The sequence below is a fragment of the Zonotrichia albicollis genome, chromosome 6 (assembly GCF_047830755.1).
Source record: "Zonotrichia albicollis isolate bZonAlb1 chromosome 6, bZonAlb1.hap1, whole genome shotgun sequence".
NCBI classification, from domain to species: domain Eukaryota; kingdom Metazoa; phylum Chordata; class Aves; order Passeriformes; family Passerellidae; genus Zonotrichia; species Zonotrichia albicollis.
In genome coordinates this window covers 20,617,261-20,633,340 of record NC_133824.1, presented here as the reverse complement: position 1 = coordinate 20,633,340, position 16,080 = coordinate 20,617,261, and the positions used below count along the sequence as shown (strand labels likewise).

Sequence of the window (16,080 nt, the reverse complement as noted above, 5' to 3'; positions counted from 1 at the left end):
TGAGGATCTGTCTGGTAGATTACAAGTGTATTCCCATACATGTGATTGCCATGTGATTTGAAGAATATATTTTATGACAAACTGAATTACTTGGTAATTAGGTCCTATTGATTTCATTGGGAATTGGATGTCAGTATAAAGCTTAAGAATACAAATTAAAAAGAACTCATACATCATCTTCATTTTGTTTTTTCAGTCTGTTTTCACGTGTTATGAATACAGGATCACAGTTTGTAATGGAAGGAGTGAAGAACTTGGTACTGAAGCAACAAGTAAGTTTAAAAAAACAATTAGAAAATCTATCATGAGTACTGTGAACATTTGGAGAAACAAATTTCAGTACCTTTGTCGTATTAATAAAAATTCATTGTGCCGTGAAAAAAGTAAACAGAAATCTCTGCTTATGGATAGATCTATCCCTTTGTAACTTCCAGATATCAAATAAGTAAGGAATAATTCACATTTTCTTTGAAGACCTCTTTGTAGCAATTAAGACTGATTTCAGCATTATTAAAAGAATCAGCTGTGGAATAGTTAAAGTAGACTAGCCCTTCATAAACAAAAAAATATAACTATCTGTATCTTTACTTAGAACTACATGCATTAAGTTAATCTATTTTAGAGTGATAAAAAGGCTGAAAGTGTTAGTTCTCTGTTTACTTACAATTCAAAGCATCTCTTTTTCCCATGTGAGTGTAATGTACAGCAACTATGATCTTGTAATGTGCATGAAAATACAAATATGTTTATAATGACATGACCACCTTCAAATATTAACTTAACTTTGTAAAATTTTCTGAGCATATATTTCACTTGCATGAAATATACATCCTCCCAAAGAAAACAAACAATAGCACAAAAAAAAAGAAACTGATTGTGTAACTTGTAGCTGGAATGTTGAATTGTGGTTCCCAGAAACCTCCTTCTCTACATTATTTTTCCAATATGTAATTTCATCAGATGGCAATAAATAAATATTAATTTATGGTTTAAAGTCTTAGTTCTGTAGTTTTCACATGAAGATTTCTGAAATATAAGATCATTCATCATATTATAATTCAGTTGAAGAGTCAGAATTCAAATTAGAAATACAATGTATTAGAACTAAATAAAATGAAATCTTAACTAAAGGTTTATCCTTTTGACCTACTTAATCATATCATTGTCATTGTTTGTTTATTCAGCCTGTTATACACATAATTTATACATGAAAGGTATCAGCTATTACAGAAAAGTTTAAAATTGGGGTCTCAGGTTTGTAGGGCAGTTAATGAAGCTAATTCTGCAGGAATTTCACTATGACTAGAATGATAAGCTGCATTGCAGAGTTACAACTCAGTGGTATATCATGATATATGATTGAGGAAAATTTAAATATGCAGCTTGCCTGTGTGTTATATTTTATAGAGAATTCTACAGATAAACCGTTACTTATAATAATAGAAAACAAGTATAGTCTCCAGGAGACTTCCTCCTCTCCTTGCATTAAACATTTTGTAATTTCTTTAAATGTGTGGCTTTAAAGAGTTAATATTATTCTGTACAAACTGGCTTGCCTTGTTTTGCCTTCTGAGGGAGCAAAAAGCCAATTTGCTTTGTTTTCAGGATGTGCCGTTCTGGCTTTTAATTTCTTCTCCAAGTATTTTAGGCTAGCAAGATGAGAAGCCTTTCTTCCTCATATTTGTTAGCCTGATGTAGGTCTGTGGTATTTCTGTTAAAGTTAACTTTTTATTTTTCTTTCAGTAATTCAGGGATTCACATCAATTTTCCAGTGTAATATGTAGCTCATCCTTTGGAATGTCCTCTTTTGATACATTCTGTCAACAAGACTCATTTCCAATATTGTTGCTATGTAAACTCACCCTCAGTTTACTATAACTGCAGTAGTTTAACTCCTTAATATTCTGATCTTTTTTCCAGCTGACATTTCCTGTGTTAAATAAGGAACAGTAATCTTGAATTTCACCTCAGTTTATTCCTTTGCAGGTCATCCAAAAATTTGTTGCCAGGGTTGCTTTTTTTACCCATTTCTTTGACAACATTAGTTCTTTTTTAGAATCACCATTATCAGTATCAGCTTTAAAATTCTTTCCTTAACTGCAACATATTTTTTAATAAGAATTCATATTTGATCACATCTGCATATGTTGGTAGTACCTAAATACAACTCTGTTCCTGTCTTCACATCTTTTTTGCACTTTATGTCTTACCTTTATCCCCCAGCTATATGCACCTCAGATGTTTGCAATTTTTACAGAAAAGTAATTTAGGTGATAATAAATAAGCTTAACCTTAACAAAGCATAAGAGGAAACTGTTTAAAATAGTATTTCAGATGCTCTGTAAACTCTTCCATAAGTAATGATGTGCCTGGGAATAGTTCTTAGTAAGCTTTTTAGCATTCCATCAGTTTCACATTATGTTTTACAGAATCTGCCAGTCACACGTATTTTGGACAACCTTATGGAGATGAAGTCAAACCCTGTGAGTACAATTGCCTTCCTATAGAGAGAGGTGGAGCAAATGAAATCTGGAGTCTGTGATATGTCACATGCTAAGGCTAATTTTTTTCATGATAGAAAAAATCCAATCATGCTGTATTTCAAGAATAGCACCATTTTCATAACTGTTTTGTAAGACCTCTTTCATTTTAGTAGTCTAAACAATGACAATTTATCGTGTCTTATTGGAACCAATATTTTTTAGATTTTTCCTATTCTGAGCTTCTATTACACTTGTGTTATACTAAGCTTCTGTTGCTCCTAAATTTCTACATTAAGCTGTAGACTAAAATTTTCTTTGCATCAAAGTGTTTGTTTTTTAAAAGAGCACAATTTCAGAAGTGAAATATTTAGAGAGAGTTGTATTAGGGAAAATTACATCTCCCACATCTTTAAACTTTGCTATGTATAGGAAAATATTTTACTACTGATTCAGTCATTCTTCTTACAAGCAGAGGTGGTTTTTGTCAGAAAATTCCTCTTCTTGCCTTGTTTCTGTGAAAATTTACTCAGATATTTTAAATTTAAATGTTAAAAATTTTTTAATTGCTTGTGTGTTAGCTACACAGTCAAGGCATTTGCTAGAACTTACAATTAAAAGTAGGCCTGGTTAGTAGATTCAAAACATTCTTCTTAGTCCACTTTCACCTGCATGTAGTAACTGTATGTACAGAGAGAAAAATAATGGTAAAATATGAAAATTATCAACATGCAAGTAATCCTTTCTTTTCTTAAACTGTACTTCATAGATGATATATGTCGTGATTCTTAGCTAATCTAAGATAATTTGCTTTCTCTTAACAAGCAAAGGAACTGACACTGTTTCCAGAGTTAGTGGATTGTTGTTCCTGTTTGAAAGACTTGGAAAAGATGTACAGGGCTAACTTCATTTAGTCAACCAGCAGATGTCACCCAGAACACTTACCATAGAAAGCTGAAATTAAAACTGTAGAGAACTTACAAGAAGGTGAAAAATTAAACCATTTTTTTTTTTTTAAATAAACCTTAGTTTCTTTAGGCTACAAATTTAGGAGTTGATTGAGAAAAGTTTACAAGTCATATGAGGTTTCTTTTCTGACTTGATTTTTTCACATTTACTTAGTAGAAAACAGCTACCAGCACTTTGATAATTTGGAGAAAATATTGATCTTCTCATTTAAAAAATCAGCATTTGGGCCAATCTGTCAGTCAGCAGCTTCTTGCTCCACTCCCATGGCAGACAGTGATACTCATGGCACAAAACAGGGAGTCCCACTTTTCAAGTCATAGGAGACCAGGCAATCCCTAAAGGCTGATTCTCCTAACCTGCAGGAGAACTGACAGCAAGTTTGGAGTAAGTTTGAGCTCAAGAAAGGAAGCCAGAGAGTCATTGTGGAATGTGTTTAGACTTGCTGTACTATCAACAGAAGTGAAATTGTATCTGGAAAAGGTCAATGTGTGGAAATACACCATTGTGGCTTCTGTTCATCTTCTGATGTGTGGGATCATTTTCTATTTCCCAGAATAGAAAAGTATTGCACTGCAGGCAAAACACAAAGGGAGAGGAAAAAAGTTCACTATTTTATTTTTTACAACACTGAAAAAAGTCTCCTTTATAATTCAAGAAATCGTATTAACCACAGTAATCAATGTATGAAGTGTACATACTGATAAAAGGTGTAATGCAAAATTAGAGTAGATTATTGAGAAGTCAAATAATTATGTACAATGAATGTAAATCATTTATTTTCTAGATATTAACTGCAGCAATAAAGGAAATATATGAAATGTGCATACAAGTTGTACCAAAAACATTCAATATATATTATTGTCAGTTGAAATCTTCAACCTATTTAGAATGATATCCTGTGCAAAACTCTGTGGAGTAGTCTGTAAATCACTTTGTGTGTTGCTTGTCTCTGCTGTTTCTTTTTTTCTCTCTGGCAAGGACAAATAAGCCCATGCCACCCATGCTTTTCAAGTTTTTCAGAAGCAAGAGCAGCTAGAACAGATTTTATGGGCCGTAAGATCTAAGTTACGTTAAGTTACTATCTTGTAACTTTTTAAATTTTTCTAGATTGTTTAACTATAGCTACACCATTTCTTGAAAAACATATTCAGAAACATTCCTTGATGACTTAAAAGTAATCAGTTACTTGTGAGTATTTTAAATAATATTTATTGTTAAAAGCACACTTTTAGGCCATTTCTTTTAAGGTCGTATTTTAATAAAGGAATATTCTGTTCATAAAACTAAAACATAGTTGCTTGAAATAGAGGTTGATTAAAACATTGAATCTTCATTAACAAACAAAAGTATACACAACTTTTAATTCATATCTGCGAAACTGACCATGATTTACTACAGAGTTATGGAGATCCTTCTAAGGATCTTGTAGAAAATGATTCGATTATTGAGTGGGGAAAATATTTGAAAAGTGAACCTTTACAAAGTGGTTAAGCCTCTGTCAATACAGTGTGTACATTTGTATTGACTTAAGTAGATAGCTCTTATTTGTGATATATATTAATGAAACTGTATTTTGGTTAATACTGTCCCTTTCAGCAGATATGCTGCCTTTCAGACTTAGGATATACCTTTCATGCATTACAAAGAAGAATTCTAATCCAAATTGGTCCTGTTAGATTCTGCAGAAAAAAAAAATACAGACTGAAAATCAATGACATTTCCATGCATCTTTTTCCATTTTATTTGAAATATTGGAAACTAAGTTTATACATTCCGAAGTATTTATTTTCTTCTGAAATTGCTTAGAGAAGTCACAAATTCAGTTGTATGTAAGGAAAGTGCTATACACTTGTTTTTCTTGGCAGAGTTGCTGTATGTTAAAGAAAATAAAATCTACTATGCTTTCTTTTCCCTGCACTCTCAGCACTGATTTCAGCAGGAATAGTGTATTTAAACAGCAACAATGGAAAATCCCTAGGTTATCACATTTCTATTGCTTTGCCACTCTCTTTGTGTCTACTTACACAAGCCCACAGTGAAAAAACACAGCAGTAAAACATTCAGGAGTAAATGTTTGTAATATGTTTATTAACTCTGATTTTTAGTTCTGTCATTAATCTGTAATTCCCTCTAATAAGCAGAGAAAGTTAAACTCTTTATCCCAGGTAAAGATTTCTCAAATACCTCTCAGTTTTAGTCTATCAATATCTGTCCATTCCCAGCTCTCTTTACCCCAGAGTCACTATACCACCTTTAGGTATGAAGCTGCAAAATCATGAATGCTGGCAGACTCCAGCAGTTGAAATTCCCAGTGGAGCATATAAAAGCATTTTACAGAGATTCAGTGGGAAATTAGATCTAAATTATTTTCTTTTTAAAAGCCAAGCTGCAGGATTATTTTATCTAATTATATAAAAGTTTGTAATATCAAATAGATTTATTTTGTGTGTGTGTAACCACCGCATGTATATTAAATACTTTTTTATATTAGAGGTAGTTATGCTATGTGAGTTCTAGTAAATTCCCCAGATAATTTGTCTACTACTCAAGTATTTTTTCTGCTCTACAGAATAAGCAGAATTCCGAGGTTTTTGCATGTAAGCACACAGATAAATTGTAGTTCTGCATGCAGTTTATCAACAAACTAAACTTAACAGTACCTGGATGAAAATGTAGTATAGAAACAGGAGAAAGCCAAGAAGTTGTCAGAAGAAGTTACTAAGAAGTCCTGTTTTTCATCCATAATAATTGGCAAAAATCCTACTTGTTGCCAATAAAAATATTGGAAGTGCCTCAGTGTTCTGTGTGAAGAAAATTTTTTTCTGTAGTTTAGAGAGTCAAACTTTTCAAATTTTGTGGAACTCATTTCTTCTTCAAGAGCTTAATTTTGGTTTAATAGCAGTCATAAATCATGACATGAGAAGGATAAGTTACATACCAGTAGCAGATTTTGATCTGTCTTGTCCTTAGCACTCATTGCCACAGAAGTGTTTTGTTTTATAATGTTAAATCAATAGCAGATCTCCGTAACCTGGAAAATGTTCGTGTTTGTTACTAACCATCAGTGTTCCTCTAAAGCTGGTAACAATTTTTCTTTCTGCATGTCATCTTTCTGTTGGGATTCATTATGCAACCAGTGTATTTTTTGGAAAGTGTGTGATAGTCAATTTTAGATGAACCAGAAATAAAAAGCTCAATAGCTCCCTTCATAGCTTCTCACTATTGTTTATTCTGTACTGGTTCAGTTATATACAAACTTTTTAAATACTAGTAGACACCACAATTAACGTTGAATGATGTGATGGGAAATGATACTGGTTTGAACAATGTTTAATGTCATAGATACAAGCAAAAATTCATTAGCCAAAATTCCAATCTTTTGAGATAAAAACATATTTTTAATAGGAGACAGATGACTACCGGTACTTTGACCCCAAGATGCTGCGAGGCAGTGACAGGTGAGTTTTGCTTCTTTCCTTTTACTCCATGAAAAGACTAACTTAAGAAATCTGTTTTATTTTGCTTGCTGACTACAAGTAATTATTTTGATCATTAATTCTAAGTCAAGACAGTTGGTCTTGAAGGAATTTACAAGTGGGAACTTGGATCGATCAGATAAATTTTTATAACACTGCAAAAAAAATCTAAAAAATAAGTGCTAACGTGTACATTAGTCACAGGAATGTGCATTAATATTTAGCAATAATAAGTGTTAGGGTTCTTCACAGTTGTACTGCTTGGTTTCTTAGAAACTTTGTGAGTTTGCACTGTTAAATAGTCATTGGATAGTGCACCAAAATTTCCTTGTCACTTTTTAAACAGTTACAATTCTGATTTTAATACAACCCTTCTTTAGTAATTTGTTACTAAGTTTGAAAAAAAATTAAATTTGACTGCATTTATTTTTGTTTATGTTATGCACATTTTATGTTCATGTGTATATGAAGGGAGGCTTGGATATAGTTTATTTTGCCAGCAAAAGAGAGGAAGAGGAGTTACATCAGAAGTTTATAAATCTTAATTTTTGCTTTGTATCTTTAACTAATAATTGTCTGATAGTCTCACCTAATCTAATATCCTGGCAACAGAGAAGATACCTAATTTTGATATTCTTTCGAAGAATAGCTGTCATTGAACCTGTGGGAAAACAATAATGTCATTTGATTGCACCACTTTATTACAGGATCAGTGTGGATAAAGTAAATTCAGGCTTGGTTTTAGTTATTTGCATGAAAATTCTGTCTCTACTTTGTTCTTGAAACATGAAAAGTAAAAGGACATAAATGTCAAATTATTTTTATGTTTTATTGAAAAGTATTACAGATTATAAAATTTCAAAGATAAGCAAATTTTGAAATTATCAAAGAGAAAAAGCACTATTGTATTATGTTTCATTTTGATTTCAGCTGTCACTTATTAGTGATGCTTTTATAGTGTTTTTGGTGGATTTTGTGCAAAAGTGTAAAGATTTGTTTTACTCAAGCAGAAGGGTTTTTTTCATTTTCTGCCCTCTCTGTATAGTTCTTACATTGCTTTAAACAATATAGAATTATTCATTTACAGCAGTTCATAAATGTGGCATTCTGTGTATCTACAATAGTCATCATAGGGAATAACTTTTAATTTCTGGTTTGGGATTTGTACGTAAACTCAAGTTATGTTCCTTAAATCATACTTGGGCATGATAGCAGAACTCAGGCAGTAGTTTGCCTAATTCTCCCTTCAAATATTTTGTAGACAATAAAAACATGTTAGTTTTCTTGACAGAATTGTGATATAAAATAATATAATTAATGGATTTAATTTAAAAGTTACTGATTTTATTTTCTAATCTCCCATTTTAAGAAATATTGACATTTCTACTTACTTTCTGTTCTAAATAGAGTAATAACTGCATTGCTGTTATTCAGTCCTTGGAAAACAGTGTCTTTCTGTCCTGTGTAAAGCCTACTTCAAGTATGATCAGGCTTTGTCCTCTGAAAGGATGACACAAGATGTGTGTGGATTTGTTGTATCATACTCAAAACATGAGAGAATTGGGGTTACAGTTCTACTTATGGGAAGTCTGTAGTATTCCTGACAGACAAGGCAACACATTAGAGACAGCCATTCCATTTTAAAACCTATTTTTCTGATACACTGGAATCTGTGTTGACTCAGTTGTTCTTGGTCACTCAGAGAAAAGGTCTTGAAATAAGGGAAAAGGTGACTTGAAGGGGAATGTGCAGTGGTTTTAGAACATAAGATGTGTTTGACTTGCTGGGGCTGCAGGCCAGTACAGGGCAGGAGGGCAGTGGTAGTGTGTGAGCAAAGGCAGGAGAGCAGACTGACCCTTCACAGCTTTTTCTTCACTTTCCCCTTCCCCTGAAGCTCCAAGGTGATGCAGGAAAAGAGGTTTCTCCCCCTCCACCTGCTACCTGTCATTGTATTCAAGTGAAGGAGTCTGTACCAGCCAAACTTGTAATTTCCTTCTTCCTCCCTTTGTCATTATGATGTTGCATAGCTGGTTTTGAGATTTGGAAGCATCAGTAAGTGTGTGCAGGCACTGCAAACTGACTGCCTTACCTAGCTAAGATGCCAGGAGGTAGGAATTCTAGGTGCCTTGAGTTGTACTAATGCTGGTCATCTTTTAACTCATTTTATTTGCTCCTAGCTAACTGTAGTTAGAACTTTTAAACTGTAGAAGAATTGTTGTCATAAAGTTTATTATTCAAACAGCAACATTAGAAATTATGAAGTAAAATTCCTATTTTCTCATGTATTCAGTTCTGTAGAATGAATGATTTTCCATAACAAATGGAAAGGCAGTTATTGTTCTTACATTTTTGTCTAATAGTATATAGTAGTCCATTCATATGATGGGTACATGATGCTTATTGTGCATATTTCTATTAATGTGTAATGAAATCTGTGCTGTATTTTTTCTAGTTCAGTTCCAAGAAATAAAAATCCATTCCAGGAGGTAAGTCACGTAGAAATTATTTTTCAATGCTCATGTGTTAAAAATAAAAAAATCCTGAAGTGCAGTCATTTTTGATGATCCTGATTAAGAAAATGAGAGGTCTTATTTACAAAAAAGCACTTAGACTAATTATATCTAGTATTAATTATAATTAGCTGTTATTCTGAAGCTTTTCATCTTCATAGGACTATGTAAGTATTAACTAATACTGGAGAAAAAAAAGTAGAAAGTTTTCTGGAAGATAGTTACAGGGATTTACTAATATCATAATTGAGTGAGCAATTTAAGTCCCCCATTTTTAGACCAGATTTTCAGAATGTTCTCTAGAGTTCATCCTTTGTCCAGCCTTAAACAACAGCATTGATGTAAGTGACTACATTAAGGAGGCTCTGCAGTTAAAGAAAAAAAAAAACAAAATAATGAATGTTACCATTTCATACAAATGCCTGTAACTTTCAGTATTTTTCTGTGTAAATGTTTACAAATAGAAAAAATCTTACCTGATTACTGCAAAGTTTCATAAGCAAAGTATTTACCTTGGCAATATACGAATGTTTCCTATTTCTCGTGAAATATCCTAATTATCCTCAGGAACAAAAGAAATACCATGTAGTATCATAGATATATCTATATCTATATATCTATATATCTATATATCTATATATATATATATAGATATATATAAATATGGCTACAGATGGTCATACCAAAAATGTCAGTAATAAGATAAAGTCTATAAAATTCATATAGTATGATCAAACAATTTTGGATAATGAATGCTAAAAATAATAATACAACCATTAAGTCTCCTTTTTCTAGACATGAATTCTACTTTAAACACTGCCCAGAAAATACTGATGGCTTTTACCTGTAATATTAGAAATTATTACCAGTAGTAGGTGGGAAGGAAAAAATGATAAAAAGGTGTATTTCTTTATGATAGAAGTACTTTATTTATGGCCCAGATAAACATCCATGAAGACTTTAACACTTTCTCTGGTCATTGGAGACATCTCTGGACAAGAAAAGGAACATGTTGAAACTGTATATGTATGAGTATGTCTTAATAGAAGAGAGTGACATGTTAAAAGCTCTCAGCTTGCTATTCTGCATCCTACCAAAACTTCAGATACTTCCTTTCAGATAGGAAGCAGTGGTTCTGTATCCAGTTTCCTATAAGACCACAGTGTGATTGTGATGATTTTTGTTGTAGGTTTAATTATCTGGTATATCACTACTGAAATTTCAAGAATTTGAATGCATACTCTAATAATATGTCTGTTGCCTTTTAGGCCATAGTGTTTGTAGTTGGAGGAGGCAACTATATTGAATATCAAAATCTTATTGACTACATAAAGGTATGTGTACTTCTGTCAGTTGTAGTCCTTAACTTACTGATAGAAACCAGATAGAGCATGTTTTCTGTAATATTTAGTATTTAGAAGACAAAGTCTATGAATTTAGCCTTAACATCCTTATTCTATACAGAGTCTGGGAAAAAAGGAATGTAAGAAATCAGTAGAAATTGTGGGTTGCTAATTCAGACCAACAAAGACTTACTGTTTCTGGGATTTTGCTCATGTTGCCTTTTAGAGCTGAGTAAATAAACTGCATTCTCTTTTATTTTGTGTTCATACACACCAACGTGCTTGAAAACTGTCAGCAGATGTAGCAAACTGAATTAACCTGTTTCAGAGTTGTGTTAGTAGTTTTCATGTGCTGGTGTTAAATAAAGCAGCTGTAGCATATCATAACCTTGAAAGTAAGGAACTGCTGAGAATTCTCTAGTTTTCATAAATCTTGCAAAAGAGATACCCTAGTGCTTTTTTGTATGCAGTTTTGCAATATGGAGTCAGTTTAAACTCAGGCCTGCGGATAACACCATTTTATTGTATGACAATCCTAGTTGTGCATAAAGCATGTTGTTTCAGAAACCAACATAATGCAAATACTATGCTATCTGTTAAAGCAAATATCAGATTGGCACCAGTATCTAAGCATTTATTACTTACCCCCAGTTAGAAGTTTTCCCTACTGAGTTAGTAGAAGCTCGTTCTTGTTAAACTGCATCATTTAATTCTGTGTAGAAATCATAAAAGGTGTCATATTCTCAAGTAAGAAAATACATAATCAACTATGTAATGCTGGTGTAACAAATTTAATTTCTCTGGTTCCAACTGGTCAGACTAGCAGAACACATGTATACCAAAAATCAGTGGATGGAGAAAAATAACTAAATCATTACAGTTCCTGGGAGGCAGGAGTCATATTCAAGCACTTTCCAGGAATTAAAAAAAAAATGCCAAAGTAACCTTAGTAAAATTCTGAGGAAGGTAATAAATTATTTAATAGCAGCAGCACACCATTCTTTCTTCCTGATCTTAACCTTGTTGTGGTACAGTTGTCCTGCCCTCTGGTAGCCTGGATTGAGGCTTTTCACACATAAGAGTAGATATGGAGCATTAGTCATTGAAAACCAGTTATTCTACAAAGCACTGGAGAGTTTGATGTCCAGGTAAATTTTGAAGAATGCAAAGTCAGAATGTGTGTGCTGAGTTTGTCCCTCTGACAGGCAGCCATTTTGAAACAGAGCTGGTCTGGATAGAGGAAAGGATTGGAAGAGAAATGTAAATTAAAGAAATCATTTAGATTTGGCTTAGCACTCATCACTGTCCTCAATAACAAATTCAGTGAAGCATCTGCCTGTGGCAGAGTGTATTGGCAAACGTTTAGCTTGCTCCTTAGTCTACCCAAAGCCTCTTTAGCTACTATATCAATCCAAAAGATGCCCAAGAGGATGACTATGTGTTACTTCCTATTAAAAAAAATCTTCTGATTCCCCTAGAGGTTAGTTCACTTGCCTGATTGTAACTGCATGCTGACAGAGCTGAGGTTTGCTCTGTGTGTGTATATACAGGGCACTGGTGTGATGACAGATTAAACACTCAGCACTTCATACAAATTGTCAGCAAGCTGAAGTTTGACAGGAGTAAGAGCGCAAACAGGAGGTCATTTGTCAAACAGAAGAAACTGAAAACTATGGAAATGATAATGTTAGATCTTATGGAGAGTTGGAAGTTGAAAATACTCTTTCTTCTTCTGGAGCCTGTGAACAGAGGTTTTTCATCACGGTTGTCACAGTTGTGACTGCAATGTCACAGCTGAAGTTTGCTCTATGTTTCAGACTGTGTACTTGAGCAGTGGGAGAAGACCTCCCAAGGGGGAAGACTCCCTCACCTTTATTCCACTTAGCCCTTTGCTCTTGAAAAAACAAGAAAGGTTAATGAAAACCTTTATTCTCCCTCCCACCACCTGAAAACCTGTGTGCCTCTCCCAGGTGACACTTAGTCTTATCCAACAAAATTTGCTTTTCCATGTGGTAGACTTTCAGCATCTGTTGTTTCCACAGATGTAGCTTATTAATTATTCTCAAATTCAATCAGTCTTCCTCCAGAATAAAAAAGAGAAAAATCAACAGCTCCGTTCTTGCAAGCAGATACCACAGAGATTTTATTCATGGCTTTATTTTTCTAAGCACTATCTGTTTTGCCAGTTTGCTCCTGAAAGCACAGAGAAAGTATTTGAAAACTTTCTGAAACAGGAAGCAATGTTCATTCAGCTTTGACATTCCGGGATTTTTTTGCAGAAGAATTAAGAGAAACCTTCAAATCTAATTATTTGTAGTTCTGTGCTAGAATAGACTATTTCACTATGTCAAAAAGCAAATATTTATGCTGCCATTGAGGTAGATTGTGCCTTAAAATAAATATATTGTCCAAGTTCAATTCAACATGCTGAAAATGTGTCATCAAAATTGCAAGGCATAGGGAGCCTCCAAGAGGAGGCTAGCATACTGTTGTGTGCAAAAGAATTTAGTAGATCCTGTAATTTCCCTTTGTAGATGCTTTAAAAAGTACTGCTTGTTAATCCTCTACTACACTGTTAAACAACTGATTTCCTATGGACTTTTCTTTTTTAGGGTAAACAAGGCAAACATGTGCTCTATGGCTGCAGTGAACTTTTTAATGCCACACAGTTTATAAAACAGGTAGATAACTTTGATGACCTCTATGATATTTATTGCACTTTATCTGTAAGTTGATTTATATAACTCTGCATCTCCATGGATTTTTACCAAAAAAAAACTCAAATTAATCTGTGAAAGATTAATGCATGTTACGTATTTTATTTTTATTTGCTTGAAGTGGGGTTTTGTTGTAATTTTTTTAATTAGCTGTTGAAGGCCTGTTATCAATGTGAGTTCACACAGGTAATGGAGGTAAACAATTTCATAATAATTGTCTTAATCCTACTGAAAAAAATTGAGCCAGTTCTTGGAACTTTTACAAACAGTATCTCTTTCTAAGGTTTTCTTGCAGCTTTTTCAAGTTACAAGATGTTTACACTTTTGTCCTGGTTTATAAACATCTGCAGATATATAGATATAAAAGTAGTGGCCTGCTGGGAACTTGATGTCCATACCTGTACTAAACTCTGCTGTTAAAAACATCATTACTTCTCTATAGAACTCCAATATGAATACAAAATAAAAATTATTCATGGTGGTCAGCAAATAGCAGCCCTTCAGTAGCTGTCGCCTCCCATGGTTTGATGTCCTACTAAGATGAGAATAAGTTGTTATTCAAAGCTACATTTTAAAGAACTACATTTATAGTTGTTGCACTTGAAGGAGACAAATAGTACTTGATGACTTTTACCTCCTCATTCAGCTTAATTAACATTTTTTTTGTCTTGACTCTGTACACTGTACCTTTGCTTCATTCATAAATTCATAAAAATTTGAAGCTCAGGTCTTCTCCTCTGCGGTTATGAATTAAATAGTCTATCACCAGAAGACATTTGGTTCTCAGAGACAAACAAAGCATATATGACAGAAATATTTGCTGCATGAACTGCATGTTTGTTTGACTAAAAGAATAAGATTAGCAATCTAATGACTTTTTTCTCTTCACGTTTAGCTGTCCCAACTTGGCCAGAAATAAAACTGAAACACCATTACCTGGATGGAAATGTGACAACAGAGAATTGTTACAACATTCAGATATCTTCATATCTTTATTTTTGTCATTATATTAAAACTTTAACCCATTTCATTAATATGATAACTTTTAAAAAAAATCTGTAATTAATACGGTGTATATCAGCATTTCAGAAATAAAACTTAAAACCTACTGTGTTTCTGGTGGAGGTCAGTTTCACTATTATTGCATTTTTATTGCAGTACTAGCTATGGTATTTGACAGAACTGGCTGAAAAGTATGGCATTTTCAAGTTCTTATATGTACGTTTCTGATACAGTAAGCAGGGCAATAGCTCTAAGAAAAGGTCGTCTGTCTTTAGGAGTTATGTTCTTCTTGAAAGCCAGAATATCTGTATTTAACAAAATTCAAAAGAGCAGAACTGCCTTTCAGGACCACAGACAAAGAGCTTTAGTGTAAGAGAACTACTTCTAGTTCTTACCCTTTTATTTTAGCAATGTCATTTGATTTGTGCAGTCTTTGCATTGTGGTCGAAAGATGTACTGGAAGATACCTTCAGTACAAGTTTCTGGTACAGAAATTTAACTTCTCTTTTAAAGTTGAGAGAAAATTGCTTGCCAACACAGTCAGTTTCAAACTAAAACTGAAATCTTTAATTTTCTTCTGCACTTTTTATTGTAACTGCTTTGACTGTTATGTTTGGGAGGAACCCAAGTCATACTCACAAAACAGCTCTTAACTTGTATCAGCACATATTTAAAATACCGTTTTTAACAATTCCATTAAGTAGGGGCAGTTTAGTAGTTTAAAGAAACTGGTAATGATAATTTTGGAGAATTATCATTACTTATCAAAGAACATAACAAATTCTTTTTATGGGTGGAGGTCTGTCTTTAGAAACCTCCTCTCTGGAAATAGCTACTGTGAAGCAATAATATGACTTCAAAACAAGGCCTAACACACTCAAAATGTGAAAACATTTCTTGTGGTTTATTAGCCAACTGTGAGAATTACTGGCTTACTGTAAATTTTTCAGTAGTGCTTTTTGCACTGTTTTTCAATGTTGAATGTTAGTTTTGCACTAAACACGATGCCCTTTCCCCAACTTGATTGCTTTTCAGAACATCTGTACAAGAAATGCAGTTGATCTATTCCTTAAAAGTATCACAAGAATAATATGCTTAATCTAGACCATGTTATCAAAAAGTGATAATGTTATTTAATTATCTAAGTGTTGTTTGTAATCTACTCCACAATACTGCTATATATTTCTAATTTTTCTGAGTCAATAAATATATTTACTATGGTGTTCATTGTAGTTGTTGCATGTGAACACTGTCCCAGATTTCAATAAGCAAGGGCTCACTACCAAATGCAGTTTGTTATTCTAATTCCATATATATATACACATATATGTGCTATATTTGTTAGCAAAAACAAGGCCAAAGCGTGTCAGGAAAAGAAAATTACATTCAAAGTGTTTATCACTTCTTGTGGGAGTTTGTTCCAGGCACTTGAAATGATCCCTCCTCAACTGTGCTTCCTGTGCAGAGAGTTTTAACCTTGCAGCTGACAACCAGCTTAGGAGAAATCTGCCACTTGGTTTTTGTCCAGATCTTGGCACTGCTCACTTGAACGAGAAGCACTCCTAAATCTTAGCTTACAGAAT

The 16,080-nt window shown here is 33.3% G+C and overlaps 1 protein-coding gene across 1 annotated transcript in view; it reads left to right on the top strand.

Annotated features, from left to right (window-relative positions):
- The window catches only part of SCFD1 (sec1 family domain containing 1), a 51,003-nt gene extending 35,283 nt beyond the window's left edge, over window positions 1-15,720 (top strand). The window contains exons 19-25 of the mRNA XM_005479867.3: window positions 197-272; window positions 2,430-2,483; window positions 6,855-6,907; window positions 9,378-9,411; window positions 10,704-10,769; window positions 13,391-13,459; window positions 14,391-15,720. Coding sequence (XP_005479924.1) covers window positions 197-272; window positions 2,430-2,483; window positions 6,855-6,907; window positions 9,378-9,411; window positions 10,704-10,769; window positions 13,391-13,459; window positions 14,391-14,414 — 376 coding nt within the window. The 3' untranslated portion in view covers window positions 14,415-15,720. The remainder of the gene's footprint in view (window positions 1-196; window positions 273-2,429; window positions 2,484-6,854; window positions 6,908-9,377; window positions 9,412-10,703; window positions 10,770-13,390; window positions 13,460-14,390) is intronic.
- The last annotated feature ends 360 nt before the right edge of the window (window positions 15,721-16,080 follow it).